The 15,944-nt window shown below is 46.9% G+C and overlaps 1 protein-coding gene across 4 annotated transcripts in view; it reads right to left on the reverse strand.

Moving 5' to 3' along the window:
- Positions 1-15,944, reverse strand: part of NRXN3 (neurexin 3) — a 1,693,693-nt gene that overhangs the window by 1,636,213 nt on the left and 41,536 nt on the right. For 2 of the 4 annotated variants that reach the window (XM_062181845.1, XM_062181844.1), the window contains exon 3: positions 348-377. In XM_062181845.1, coding sequence (XP_062037829.1) covers positions 348-377 — 30 coding nt within the window. Of the gene's footprint in view, positions 1-343; positions 378-15,944 lie in introns of all 4 variants that reach the window. The other 2 variants (XM_062181847.1, XM_062181846.1) reach the window with 1 other exon arrangement.

A 15,944-nucleotide genomic window follows, 5' to 3' on the forward strand; every position in this document is an offset into this window, starting at 1 on the left:
GGGGTGGAGCAGGAGGACGTTTACTGCTCCAGTGCTCAGAAATGAGCTCCATTCACCCCCAGGATGCACGTGTCACACCTTGTTTCATGCTTCCTTCTCCAAGGCAGCCCAGCAGGGCCAGCGCCAGGATACAAATGATGGTGGAGAATGGAAAAGCCGGAGAGATGCGCCGGAGTATGTTCCCCCCATGTACCCTCAGGAGGGCAGCCCGGCTGCCAGCCTGCCCCACAGCAGAAGGGACAGGCAGCGAACAGCCTGCCAGCCACCGAGAGGCTCCGAGTGACCAGCCAGAGACGCGAAGGCAAGCGGTTCAGGCAGCTGCAGGGCCACGAGCACAAACCACCTACCTTGTTCACTCATCATGAGGTGGGAGAGGCCTTGAGGAAGCAACAGAGGGAGAAAGGGCAGAGGAGGGGGCAAGGGGAAGAGAAAAACAAAGAAGAGACGTTAAAATCCCACACGCAACGCAGTCTTCCCTGCTGTCTGGGGTCCTGAGTGCAAGGAGGAGTGGCAGGGCACACACATGTGCAAACACTGGCCCTCTGGGCCTCTGGTCGCCGGGCAGAAAGCTGGCTTCTGTTTGCTGCCCTACTCTGCGCCTACTAACGAGAACTTTCTTTTTACCGCTGTTGCACACAGTAGTAGATCCGTTAAAGATTAGGATGCCAGGCATAGCAGGTTTCTTTCTTTTAAAACACTTACAAAAATTCAAGTAATACATGGTCACTGTAGAAGCTTGAGAAAATTCATAAAAACAACAGGTTGCAATCCCACCACCGAAAGATTACCTTCTGACTTCGTCATCTAATAGGGTTTTTTCTATAAAAATCAAATCATATTGGACATACCAAAAAAGTTCCTATTTGCAAGAGTTTCTCAGACAATTCAAAACTATTTCTCCTATCGCTCTTGTCTTAGCTCGACGATAACGACTTGGCATTCACTTCTCTACACTGTGTCTTCCTAGAGATCACCCCATGCTTGTTCAGGCAGCACCATACCAGCACTGAATGGGTTAAAGAAGGTTCATAAAGTCCCAAATAACAAATAACTGAATCTCTGGCTCTGTTGTTAAGGGAGGGAAGGGAGGCTATTAAAAGCTCCTTATTTCAAGGGAAGCTCAGACAAACATACGAAAAGAAACAGTTTCCAACCCACAACCAAGTGCACCAGTTATTTGATCTTGTAATGCCTCTGTCATTACTGGAGGTATTTTACAAAATCCACATCACCCCACAGAACCTTTACTTGGAGCAAAATTCAGGGATATAGGAGATTAACAAAGGAGAAAAAACTCTAAAGTATGGAAATCGCTAAATGTTTTTAGAGATTACTAGAGATTTAGAAAAGTAATCAGAGCCAAAATATAGGTCAAGCAAGTGACTTTTAGAAGATCAATGATATATTAAATACATAGGTACACGTGCCGGAAATGTCACAGAGTCTATTTTTTAAACAAACTTCATTAAAATGTAATATTTTAAATGCACAGTCCTGGCATTCATTGCTCTAGGTCTAGGATTAATATTCTAGGAAAAATAGAAGATGCCAAAGCAAGTCATTCTCATGATTTGTTTGGTTTGAAAAATTAATTTTTGGTCATTTCGAGGGGCAGTAGAGAGGATAGGGGAGAAAAAGAAGGGCCCTAGTAAGAGAAACCTCCACAGAAATAGCCATTCCTTATATATTCTTTAAAGATTTACTTATTTATGTGAAAGGCAGAGTTAGTCATGGAGAGAGGGGGAGGAAGAGAGAGAGAGATCTTCCATCCTCTAGTCTATTTCACAAATGTCCACAATGGCCAGGGCTCCAGGACAAAGACAGGAGCCCAGAACTCCACCCACGTCTCCCATGTGGGTGACCGAGGCCCAAGCACCTGGGCCACCTTTTGCTGCCTTCACAGACACATTAGCAGGGAGCTGGATCAGAAGTGGAGCAGCCAGGACTTGAACTGGCGCCCATGGGTGGGGTATGTGGAAAGAGGAACAGGAACAAATAAATTTAGTAGACAACTGTTTGAAAGAGCTTTAAGAAATGAGGACAAAGGGCAGGGCATTTGGTGCAGCAGTTAGGATGCCCTTTTGGGATGCCTACATCACGTATCACAGCAGCAGGTTCGAGTCCTGGCTCTGCTCCCTATTCCCGCTTCCTGCTAATGCACACCCTTGGAGGCAGCAGGTCATGGCTCAAATCTCTGCATCCCTGCCACTCATGCGGAATACCTGGATGGAGCTTCCAGCTCATGGCTTTGGACTGGCCCAGCTCCAGCTCTGGCAAGCATTTGGAGAGTGAACCATCAGATGAGAGATCTGTCTATATCTGTCTCTACTTTTCAAATAAATTTAAAACACAAATAATTAAAAAATTATTTTAAAAACAAATGAGAAAAGATGGAAAGAGACATCTAAGAGAAAAATAAGGGTTAAAAAAATAAAGCAAACATTTTACACCTGAAATTAAAGATGATTGGCAGCTACAGCAAAGTATGAGAAGAAAAGAGATGGAAGAGTTTTTATTTGATCCCAATAAATATTTTTTTAATTTACTAAAGGAAGAGTAAGCAGGATACTTAATAGTAAAGGGACTTTCGAGCCCTGGAGAAACCCCTGCAGTTGGATCTCATTTTACACACTTCCCAAAGTGCATTTCACCAGCGCCAACACCTGGGGATGTTCATTAAAAATGAAGATCCTAGGGCCGGCACTGTGGCACACCAGGTTAAGGTGGTGGATGATGGCCCAAATGTTTGGGTCCCTGACACCTATGCGGGAGACCATGTTAGAGTTCCTGGCCCCTGGCTTCAACGTAGCCCATCCCGGGTTGTTGCTGCCATCTGGGTAGTGAACCAGTGGGTGGAAGATCCGTCTCTCTCTGTCTCTCCCTCTCTATGTGTCACTCTGCCTTTCAAATAAGTAAGTAAGTAAATAAATCTTTTTTTTTTTAAATTACAATCCTGGGCCCTACCCCAAAACTATCTTGGAGCAGAGTTGGGGCAAGATCTGAATTTTAAGTCAGTTACCCAAGTGATTTCCATGTTTGCTGGAGCTTGAGAGCTCCCCCTCTAGAGAGGCATATAAATCAAATCTTGGGAAATTAAATTGTATGATAAATGTACTAACAGGAATTGGATATTTAATGGAACCCTGCAGTAGGTCCTTTTGTGAGGGGCAGAATCCTTTTAAAATGCAAATAACCCTCTACCTGTGTTTTTAAAATTCAAATACACACTTATCAGGTTTTATTAAGCTACATATGTAGTTGCAGTATTGCCACTCAAGTGAAATGCTCATAGCCGTGAACTATAAAAATCTTAAATAGAAATATTGGGCCAGGAATGCAAACCTGAGATCCTCGTGCCACAACTTTGGCTTTGCAGAGCAAAAGCAAAAGGGGACGTGATTAAGAGCAATGGGAACGGATCGCGGAGGGGAGGAGTCACATAACCATACTGTGGCTTGCATTTCTTTTTCCTTCTCGGGAAGAGAACATCATCCCCCTTCCCAGAGTTTTTCATCACTCTGTTGTTTTGTATAAGCCTATCTTCATAGCCTGCAGCGAGAACTGGAAACGAGGAGTTCAAGAATGTCTGAGTACTTTCTGAAATTCTGTTCCTCCCCCTTCTGCCACAAAGCACAGTACTTGCTGCTAAAAATCCAATAATCCAATAATAATCTACCAAGCAAACAATTCAATTACCTACTATGTGCAAATAACGCATAAAGTAGTGGGGATACAAGTAAGTACTGGACATCATCCCTAACCTCTGACAGTTTAGAGTTTAGCTGGAAAGGAGTGTGTGTGTGTACATGCGTGTGTGTGTATGTGGGGGGCAGGGGTATGCTTATATATATACAAACAACAAATATCACATTCATATGGTACCTGACAGTGAAGCAGAGAGGTGAATATCAAAGATTTCAGGGCCAGATTTGGTCCCCATCTCTGCTACTTCCTATTGTGTGACCCTAGGAATCTCTGCCTTGATGCCCCCATCTTAAAATCTGGATACTAATAATGCTTACTTCACGGGCTGTTTTCAGGATTTAGTAAACATGTGTTAAGCTGTCCCTGCACCTAGAAAGGGCTGAGTACAGAAGCCAGTGGTTGTCGTTTTTAGTATGCTATAAAAATGCACTGCTGTGAGAGGACATACACATTACAGTGCCTGGCACAACAGGTGCTCAGTGTATCTGATTGCTGAATGAGAAATAGATAAATACTAAATATCAAATGATGAATTCAGACAATGAAGCTGATAGAGCCATGAGGAGGGCCCTGGACACTCAGAAAAGGTTTCTGCAGGACAAAAATGTGAAACAGGCATTGGAAAGTGGGTCGGGATTTAGACAGAGGCATCCTAATTGGCACCACCAGTTTCCAAGACCACAAAATGTTTGTAAGGGCTTTCCTGTTCATCCTTTCAGAAACAACCAGAACACCAACAGGTACATGTTGGGTTCCTAATAACATGCAACGCAAACAAATGGATGTAGGCACACAAATGGGTCATAAAAGGAAGAAGTGAGACATGATCCGAAGAATCAGAGTATGGAGGACTCATGTTTCGAAGCTAAGGAAAATGGACTTGATCTTGCAACTGATCGAACAGATTGAGGCTCACAGGCAGGCAGAATGACGTGGAAGAAATGGTGTTGAGGAAGATTGCCTTGGCAATAGTGTGGAGCGGATGGATTAGAGGGAAAGAGATGGAGGCAGAAAGATCAGTCACAGGCAAAGAGAATAAATGAGATCATGGCAACGGGAAGGAAAAGGGAAGAAGAGGGTTCAGCAGGCTTTGGTGATGAATGAGGGCACCATGAGAATTGGGAGCATTGCTTGGGGTGAGGCATGGATTTGGAGTGTGGGAAATGAGTTCTGTTTTAGGCATAAGGAGTTGAAGAGAAAGAGGACTCTCAAAAAAAAAAAAAAAAGTCTTGTATGTCTTTAACACTCTAGGACTGCATTTCTCAGAAAAGCCAGTACAAACCTAGGGGCTTCTGGCCTCCCCTCATGGAAGAATGTCACCACAGCAGGTGAACGAAGCCCTGAAGGAAACAGCCTGGAGTACTGAGTCTTAGCCTGGGTCGGGTGGGAGGATATTGAAATATCTTGGAGGTTAATTTTTTCAAGCACATTCAACGTTAAAATATTTTTTGAAAATCTGCATTTAAAAAAAGAAAATGGATCTATATGGCTTTCCAACATAAATTATCGAAAATAATGCTCAAAAAAATCTTAACGGAGAAGAACAGAACTAGCAAGAAAGGAAAATGGAATCTAAGCTGGGTCTATGTTTTCCATTTGGGTGATGAGAAAGTTAAAAAGATGGGCCTTCTGGTCAACCTTAGACACAGAAGTTCAACAGTACCTCCCTCTGTTCCCTACCACATGACCAGCTCCAGAATCAACAGCCTGGCTGGGTTTGGAGTTGGGCACCTCTTCTGGGCCTGATGTTCCCAGGCTGCTGGAAGATAAGGCATACACTGGAACAGGGCCTCAGGAAAGAAAAGGGGCCACCTCTTTCCAAGCAACGTCTCTGTATGCTCTGGATTTGAACAGATCCCCAACTATGACTTAAAGGTCAGCTCCACAGAAGTTCACCAATGGTAGGGAATAGGAGATGGGCTTAGATGACTGATAGGCAGGAAATCAAGAATAGCATTGTAGAATGCTTATGCAACTACAAAACCTTTTTAAAAATAATTATTTTAAAAGTATGGCAAAGAAACTAAAGTGTGCCCTACCTGAGGTCACATCCTGGAAAAGTACTACCTTAGCTGGATCCAGGAACCACTTTGGATCCCAAAAAGACGTCTCATCCTGTTGACCCTTCTTCTCTGCCCTCTCTTGTGCTACATTAACCCTCCTTGTGCCTGTCCATCCATGGCACAGAGGTTCTCAGGGTACACCCAGGAACAAGAAAAAAAAAAAAAGATCTCCAGGAGATAAGACATAAAGATGAAACTGCCTTAGAACAGACTGTAAATCATATGTAAAATATATGCAGTCTACGTAAGGCTCTCTAAACTGTTTTATACCCTTTGGGAAAATCCCCATGGAGATGGCTGCTTTTGCAGCTCAGAAAAAAATGAAAATGGCTATGAAAGCAAATTCATTTGTAAGCAGCTGTGGCCATCATGAAGCCTGTCACTAGAATGACTAATACAGAGAATAGAAGTCATTTAGAAGAAGATGCAACGTGCAGCAACCAGCTAGGGGAAGGCTTCCGTCCGTTAAGCTAATGCCACGCCCCTCTCAAACTCTGCTCTCCCACTCTAGATGGTGTTCTAGCTATCTGTCCTTCCTTCCTTCAACCAGACTGAGTAATCAGGGAAAGTAATTCAAGGAGGAAGGCAGTCAGTCACAGGCAAAAAGAAAAAAAAAAAAGTTATCTCTGCCAAGACTTTTATTTCATTCACTTTCAGGGCAACTTTTATCCCTGGGAACAATCCACATATATCATCTCTTTTTTCCATACTGAAGTAGAGAAATTAAATGTCACTAATTGCCGCAAGTGCCAAGTGCCGACATTACAAAGCCACAAGGACTTTTTAGAAGAGTAATTATGTAAAATCGGAAGGTCATGGAAACTTTCACCCGAAGTCTCTACAAGAACTAAGGAGGTGCTGAAGGTGGAAGGGGAGGGGCTCCCAACAAGGAAGAGATCTTGAGTGACAGCGTCTGTACATGGTGACCAAGAATTTCAAAGAGAGGAAAGAATCTCCCATTCAGCTTTGCATTTTAAAGACAGAAGTAGCTTAATGTGCATTTCTACTAAAACATAAAATTGTTCCTTTCCTGAGTCATTTCTCTGGGTTAGTAAGCAACTTCCTCTGTGAAACACAGGTATGATCGGGCATTAACACCATCATGTGTGAGAGACCATAGGGCAGCCAAAGTGAAGGTCTCTCCTCACAGGCAGTGGACTGTGCAGAGAAAACAGAGGCAGAGAGACTTGCAGGCTGAAGACCCTGGCCTCAGTAAGCAGGAGAGAACCACTGGGGACAGGGCAGGACTTGGGGACAAGACTGCTTTGGGAAGAGACTGATGGAAACCTCCACCTGAGTCCAGGTCAGCCCCTCCCCAGGCACCTGCTGGACATTGACCATGGATTTCAGTGTCTTTGAAACACCTTATAGCAGAACCTAGTCTGTTCCCCATTACGATCAGTGATTTGGCTGAGGGCATTCATGGCATGCTGTCTGGATGTTGCGACAAACCAAAGCTGAGAGGAATAGCTAATTTGTTAGATCTTAGAGTCCAAAACGATGAGACAAGACAGAAGTGAAATTTAATTTTAGGAGACAAATATAAATTCTGGCACTTAAGAATAATCCCATACCCTCAAACCCCAATTCTTCCAAATAAAAACAGTAGAGCAGTCCTACCTCTTCTCATTGCTGAGTGTGCCAAATGTAGGGTTTGGGTTGGGTTCTGAGCACGGTTCTGTATGTTAGGAGGAAATTTACCATGTGGGGCAAGTCCAAAGGAGAGTAACCAGGATGACGAGTGGTCTCCAAAGGATGTCAGCATGCAGAAACACAAACGTTTTATGCAGCCTAAACAAGGGGGAGCTAAGCCATGAGGGTAACCTTCAAGCATTTTAAAAGGCTTGAAATGCTTAAAATGCCTGTGGTTGAGATTCTAGTTAAGACACCACATACATAATCAGAGTAACTGGATAGGATTCCCAGCTCCAAATTCTTACTCTAACTTCCTGCTAATGCAGATGTGTTCCTATCACCCATGTGGGAGAACTGAATTGAGTTCCCAGCCCCCAGGTTCAGATCAGCGTGGCCCAGACCATTTGGGGCACTGGATGGTTAAACCAGTGGACAGGAATGTTTCTCTCTCTCTCTCTCTTACTCCTTCCCTCTCCCTACTCTTCCTCCCCACCTGACTCTCTGCCTCTCAAATTAATAACTAAAATAACTTTTTAAAGTGACATATGTCCTCTGTGTGTATGTCTCTACCTCTCTGTAACTCTTTCAAAATAAAAATAAATATTAAGAAAAAATATAATTCAGGGCTGGCACTGTGGCGCAGTGGGTTAAAGCCCCAGCCTGAAGCACCAGCATCCCATATGGGCATTGGTTCAAGTCCTGGCTGCTCCACTTCTGATCCAGCTCTCTGCTACAGCCTGGGAAAGCAGCGAAAGATGGCCTAAGACCTCGGGCCCCTCCACCCGCGTGGGAGGCCCAGAGGCAGCTCCTGGCTCCTGGCTTCAGATGGGCTCAGCTCTGGCCATTGCAACTATTTGGGGGAGTGAACAACAGATGGAAGACCTTTTTCTCTGTGTGTGTCTCTACCCTTCTCTGTAGCTCTTTCAAAATAAAAAGCCTTAAAAAATATAAAGTGACGCATGAAAGATAAAGGAACAAGCACATCTAGGATGAATGATAAGTAGAATAAAGGAAGTTTCAAGTGTCAGACATGAATAGAAGCAGGTTTGGTGGTGTTTCAGAAGATAACTATTGAAAATCCCTGCCAATGCTAAGATTCTGTCTCTATGATTCCATATGATCTCTAAAGATGCCAAGTAACATAATGGATTGAATCATATGAAATTGCTGATACTCTACTGGTTTTGACCTGTAAACTGCAATTTTTTCAAAGGGTTCAAACAAATACCCTAGGAATATTACCCATAGTGATAGATGATTAGTTTCAACTACTCTCACAGATATCATGAGCTAACCATCAGGAAGATCAACTGGCTGCATACCCAATTTTAGCTTTTCCATAAGTTATAATAGACAGTACTGAAAAACAACTAAGTAGTCGGGTTAACGATGATGATGATGGTTTTGGGGACACAGCAGAGAAAACTGATGCTACTCCTGCAAGATAGGGGCACCCAGGCCCCAACCTCTGGGTTTTTCTTTTCCATGATGCCACCACACTCAGTCCTTACCATCTAGGCCTTTGTAGGATGTAACTGCACCGGCCCACTCACCATTTGCCTCTAGACCAACTCGGCCCTATAGCATGATGCGTGAGCTGAGCAGAAACAGTTTCTTCCAGTCATGTCCATTACCACCAACAGCCCATTTATGGCTTAACTGCAGGTTAAAACAAAGAGTGTCAGCAGCATTTCCCCAAAGTCTTCTACCTCTTGACTGGGGAAGAGCAGTGAGAATTTCTCATGCATGAATGTCATGGAAGACGGAGAGATGAAGGCAGTCACGCCTGTCATTCTGAGGGCTATAAGACCAGCAGTAATGACATTTAGAAAAGAGTTGTCCCCAAGGAGAGGTAGCCCTCGTCTTTACCTGTCATGAACTTCTCTAAAATCGCCCTTCATTTATCAACGACATGAAGACTGCAAAGGTAACCGATGTGCTAGATGAAAGAAGTACACCCAAATGGATCCTACTATGCTGGGTTTGAAAACTCCAGCGCTGGAGTTAAGAGGATCAAAGAATGATCCTGTGATTAAGTCAAATAAGCAACTGTGCAAACCTCAGAAGGAGAGAGCAACAGCCTAGCAGCAAACAAAAAATAGAAAATAAAAAAGCAAAGATTTTCATTGACTTTAATTTCAATAATATTGTCATTTTTAAAAAGCTAAGATGTTTAGTGCTGCCATTAATAGATACAAAGTCTAGATAAATGGAGCAATGGAAGCACTCTCCGGTGTACTGATCCCAATCAAGTCCATAATACTTTGTGCTGTGTGAGCATCCTTCATTGGAAACGATGCAGGGGGAAAATGTCATTTTTCCAGAGAACAATTACTTGGATGAAAGAATTTAAACCCTTCTATGAGGATGCCCAAAGAAACTGGAGATGCTTTAGCCTTTAGAAAAGAAAATCCTTAAAGACAAAAGCTGTGTCTTCATACACTGGGAGTGTAATTAGATCTATTCTGTGTGTCTCGAGGGCTGGAAGCCATACAGGTGGTGAAAGCTATAGTAACTCAGGATAAGAAAGCTTTCCAACAGTCAGTGCTGTTGGAATAGAAAGCCTAAAGGAGCAATGAGTTTCTCATTGCTGGAGGGGTTCAAGCCAAGTCTGAATAAACTCTTTGAGCAGTGATTCAAACACTAGGTGCACAAGAGAGCCTTGACAATCTTCTGGGTCCCTTCCATACATGAAATGTTGATTCCAAAAAAATTTTACAAGAATGTGCAGTGTGACCTGAAGGTATGGATAAGTCTCTGTTCTCAAACAGTAAGACTCTCCCTGTCCTTCAAGATCCCTTGGTGGGAAATATGGGAGACAGAGGAGAAAGACACAGCCAGCTATAATATCCTATCATCCTCATGGCTCTACTTCCCCCGTGACCTAAGTGCCATTAGAACTCAGTCAAAGGGGAATCATTCGTCCCATCCTCCTACTTCTCCCCCCAACAACCTTTCCCATTTCCTTTCATGTGCATGGGGTAATAAAATAGTGACCAAGAGCAAAGCTTTCAAGGCTCTTCCTCACCAAGCTCACTTTCATTAAAACAGTGTCTCACTAGGGAGAACGATCTTACCTTATCCAGCCTCATTCTCCTTCATTTTGTTTTAGATTTATTTGAAAGGCAGAGTTAGAGAAAGAGGGAGAGACAGAAAGAGAGAGATCTTCCATCCACTGGTTCACTACCCAAGTAACCACAACTGATGTTGGTTGGGCCAAGTCAAAGCCAGGAGCTTCATCCAGGTCTCCCACATGGGTGGCAGGGGCCCAAGTACTTGAGCCATCTTCCACTGCTGTCCCAGGTACATTAGCAGGAAGCTGGATTGCAAACGGAGCAGCCAGGATTGAATCAGCACCCATATGGATGGCAGCATCCCAGACAGCAGCTTAACCCGTGGAGCCACAAAGCCAGCCCCTAGCCGTCCTCTGTTAGCTTTCCAGATGATCTGGATGCTAGCAGAATTTACAAACAGCTGCTCTCAATGATCCAAAGCTCGGATTCAAATCCCAGTTCTACCTCTTCCTACGGGATTCTAAACAAGTTCGCTTTCCTTTGCCTCTTTCCTCTAAAATGGTTGCCCCTTATCTGAAAATCACCTTTAAAGGCTCTGCCTTTCGTGGGTAAAACAGCCTCTCAGAATCACTGTGACCATAACAGGTAAAAAATGGTTGGAACCCACAGCCCACGGGTAGGGACTCAAACACTGGGCACCGTGGCTGTCAGCATGAAGGAAGCTGACCCACTGAGGAGCCACCCTCTTCCTCACCCCTGATCTCTGGCCAACATGGTCCTCTAACAGAGGGGCAGCATCAACAGCCCAGCTGCCCGGGGTGTCCCCAGCTTCCTCCACATGGTCACAGTGAGGTCAGCTGGCACACAGAGAGACCCAGGGTCCCTAACACTGAGCCACAGCCTCTTTCTCCCACCCCTCCTGGGGCTACCCCAGCAAATTCAGCGGCTTAGCACACTTGCCTACTAGACTCCTCTGGACAGGTCTGCAGCAAGGGTTTCCGAGCCTGCCGAACAAGCTGTGCATCTTAACTGAGTGACAAAGTTCGACAGTCTCAATTTCCCCTCAGGTACAAGCAGGGAAGTGGCCCAACAGCTTCTCAGCATTCTCACCAGTGACACTTTGAACAGCACAGATCTGTGAATGAGCCCCCCCCCCATCTCAGCACATTCAGCACTCACAGCCCCCTCCCACTGAATGTACCGATAGCCCTTATCAAAGTAACCAATACCCCTACACAATGGGCAGGGTCACAGACAGGGCAGTACTACCCCACTGAGACTACAGGAGATTGCTAATGATTTTTCCAGCTCTAACTCTGCCGTTGCTCTCCAGAACTAGAAATGAAATGTGACATAGCCAGCACCCCAGTGGGTCTGCCTTTCTAAGACAGTCAAGGAGAAAATTTGAAGAGGGGCCTTAGGAAGGCACCAAGGCCCAGGGATCCGCTTCCTTGAGTTGGCCAAAGCTGGAGGCAGGCTGGGAAGCAGCTCCTTAGGAAAACTTACCAAGAACAGCAGTGGGAGCCAAGGGGGTCTTCCCCAGCCCCAGGCAGGCAATTGGCTGGAAGCTAAGCACCATTCGCCCAGCCGAGGGCCCCTTCCTATCCAATTATGCACAGCAGAAGTGAATTTCCCTGCAGCCCGAAACCCCACTGAGCTGAACCCGAGGTGGGCACTCAATGAAGAGGTGCTCAATTATCTGTCTCAATGTGAATCGCAATAGCAGACTTTCTTCATGGGATGGGGTGGTGGGCCAAACTGTCTATTCATTATGCATTTATTCTGTGCCTCTAATGCACTGGCACTGTTCCAGGCTGAGAGGACCCAGCCGTGAACAGCTCTATATGTTTGTGGTATGCACACTCTGGTGGAACCCCCAGTGAGATGTTTCCAGGGTCACACAGACCAGGGCCCAACCACACTTAAATAGGTGGTAGCAGAGGTTACTTATTGTCCCTGTGTGTCAGTTTGCTCATCCATGAAATGGGCCTAGTGACAGAATCTACCTCCTGGGGATGTCATAAGAATTAAACAGAGGTGCAAAACTTAGCATTTGAGTGTCTGGCTTAAAATACAAACTGGAGAATGTCAAGCATTTTTTTGTTCTAATAAAGTAATGAAAGAAAGGCAAGTGGGAGTATTGTCCAAAAGACTAGAAAAGCAAAGACCAAATACATTCCAGGTACTACTGGGTTTAGTCTTTGGGAACGGAGGTGAGGCATTCACTAGGTCCTGTTCCCTAAACGATCTGTCAAGTGGTCTCATCAGAGTTGATGAGGACCTTCAGTTCCTGAGAATAGTGGCAGAATCACCCAGAAATCCCAGACGTGACTTTAAATCAGGAAACTTACCAAAACTGCTTCTGACCTACTTGGTGTCTAGCACACAGTGGGTCCTCTATAAACATGGGCCCTCTTTGCCGCCTGTTACAGCCACGGCTGGATCTATACTTGAGGGACCTTGTCACCATAAACCTGAGGGTCAGAATGGATGGAAGAGAATGGGGGACAAGGAGGGGAGAGCGGTGTTTGAAAAGGTTCAGCACAGCACCAGTGCTCCTGGGACAATTAGGGAGACTGAGACCCAAGTGAAGTAGGGGTTAAACCTGAACATGGGACTTTATCTGTAAGGTGGAAACACATTGGAATCATCAGATGACAAGGCTTATGAAGGCTATTTTATACATTGCTTTCTACACAGGTGCAGTTCAAAGGACTTCGCATGTGTGAGCTCCGAGGCTTCCAAACAGCCTCCAGGGACAGGTGCTCCTACTGTCCCTATGTCACAGATGAAGAAGGCAGACCCCACAAAGATGAAGTAACTGGAACAGGTCACGTTGCCAGACCACAGCCAGGCAGCCATTATCCACGTGGCTTCCAGCCTGTGCTCTGACCCAGGGGTGAGCACCTTTCCCTCGGAGGGCCAGATGGTGACTCCTCAGGCTTTGGGGGCTGTCCTGCCTCCAGCCCACCTACTCAACTCTGCCTTTGCCGCACAGAGACAATGCGTGAAGGAGTGAGCGTGGCCATGTTCCAAGAAGAACCTTGTTCACCAACACAGATCCAAACTTGATAACACTTGTGTATTAGAGCCGCAGCTGTGGCGTAGTGGGTAAAGCCACCGCCTGCAGTGCTGGCATCCCATATGGGCACCGGTTCGTGTCCTGGCTGCTCCATTCCCCATCCAGCTCTCCTATGGCTTGGGAAAGCAGTGGAAGATGGTCCAAGTCCTTGGGCCCTTGCTCCTGTGTGGGAGACCTGGAAGAAGCTCCTGGCTCTTGGCTTCTGATCGGTGCAGCTCTGGCCATTGCGGCCAATTGGGGAGCGAATCAGCAGATGGGAGACCTCTCTCTCTCTCTCTCTCTGCCTCTCCTCCTCTCTGTACGTAATTCTTTCAAATAAATAAATAAATCTTTTAAAAGAAACTTGTATACAGCAAATTGTTTTTTCAATTGTTTTCTACCATTTAAGAACGGGAGGGGAAAAAGCCACACTTCGCTCGCAGACCACGCAGAAGCAGGCAGCAGGCTGGATGCAGCCCTGAGCCACGGGTGGCTGGCCCCTGCTCTATCCTAGGGTAACTTGCCTGGCAGTGTGTAAACCCACAGAGCAAGCACCTGAGCACTCACAGGCACAGACCAAGTGGTTACTAAATGCTCATTCCCTTTCCCTTCCCTAATTCTCTCTCTTCCCCCTGCCAACCACACGACACAGAAAACTCAAAGCTCCGCCCAGCTCCGGCAATGAGGCTGACCTCTCGCCAGGTGAGGTGAGCTGTGACTTCCTCAGCAGAGACAGCCCTGTGGGCCCCACGGGGAGGAGCCACCGGGCACAACCTGTCACCAGCCTGTCTCAGATGCTAGCGTGCAGTACCTGGAGCTCTTGGGAAAGTGCACATTCCGACTTACGCAGGTCTGAGCGAGGCCTGAACCTTGCTTTCCCAACAAGCTCCTGGGTGATGCCAACGCTGCGGGAAGCTTTGCGTGCCCTGTGGAGCCCCTGTGGCCCCTTCTGTGCCCACAGAGCCAAGCCAGGCCGCTTCAGAGCAGCAAGGAGTCTGCAGGCTGGGGTGAGCAACTCCCTGGGGACGGGACAGGACCGGGCTCAGGGCAGTCAGTCACATCCTCTCCTCCACGACAGCCCCGAGATGACTTAAACCAAAGGGGCACAGGTCAAGGGCAGGCAGAGGGAGGCTCCAGCCAAGACTGTCAGATCCTTCCGGCAAGAGCAGACGAGGCCTCCTGGGCACCTGGCAGACAGGAGCCCCTCCCCCAGCGCCTGCCAGCGCGCTGACGGACCGAAGCAAGAGGCCTATTTCCTCACCAGGCCTCTGAATAACTAGGGCACTTCCACAAGGTCACAGTTATTCATTTAAATTCCAGCTCTAATCAGCAGGCAGAGCCCGAGAAATGATCCCTTCTGAGGACAGGATGTCATTGGGTCACAGGAAGAGTCCTTCCTGGCGGGATGGGGGCGCTGGAGGGTGAGGGGGTCTCACACCCACGGGCCCCTGCACTGCCGCCTGCCGCCTAAAACCTTCTACTACCCTTCCCTCCTTCCTCTCCTCCTACTGGCTTCCTGCCCTTATGGGAGAGGGTTCTGGAACATTCCGAAGCACGTTGAGGGTTGGGGAACAGCCCAGGGCGACCCACAACACACCTCTGTGGGCCATAGTGTGGAAGAAGGCACCTGATGGGGTCCCTTTCAGACCACAAAAGGGTGGCCCAGCCTTGAAGATGTCACTTCTGCCCTTTGGGCTTCACTTTCCACCTCTGAAAAGCAAGAGCGGCACTCCCTCGGAGAGGAGGGCACCCCCTGAGCTCCCACAGGTCTCAGTTCCCTACAGACTCTCCATGTCCCCTGCGCTGCTGGCCACACTGTCTGTTCCATGACAACTTCGGAGGTTATCCTGTGTGCCTCTCAGCGTGCAGAGGCGGATGTAGGCAAGACTGGGACTCAACTCCGGTGCACGGCACTGCTGTGTGAACAGCAGAGTTAGAAAAGCAAGAACGCAGGCTTCGGAGACACACAGATGTGAGATGCCGGTGTCGGTGCTAGCAAGAGATCCCATGGGCAAGAGACTGAAGTTCCCCGGGGCTGGAAACACCTACCTGAGGGGCGGGGACCTGGAGAGTTCCAGGAGGGAGGTGTCAGAGCTGAGCTCTCCCCACCAGCTCAGCACCTCACCAAAGCTTCTAGTTGCCTTTATTATGAAGAACCTCCTTCCCCATGTGGAAGTCAAGAAAACTGCACCTGTCCCTTTCCCCCTGGGTATCCAGGACCGGCTGAGTCCTGTACCCGGGGACAGTGCCACCCACCAGGCCCCTCTGCAGGCTGCATTTTACACAAGGGTTACTTCTACTCAGTCTCCTCGGCCTGGGAAATTCATCAATTAATCAATCGGCCCTTTAGAGTCTTGCAGCGGCCCCTGGGTAAACAGTTGCATTAGCTCATAAAATCCCCAATCTGTCTTCCTGAGGGGAAGCAAAGAAAAAACTCAAGAGAACCACTGAAGGCTGCTTGCTGCA

This window comes from Lepus europaeus, chromosome 22 (genome assembly GCF_033115175.1).
Source record: "Lepus europaeus isolate LE1 chromosome 22, mLepTim1.pri, whole genome shotgun sequence".
NCBI classification, from domain to species: Eukaryota; Metazoa; Chordata; class Mammalia; order Lagomorpha; family Leporidae; genus Lepus; species Lepus europaeus.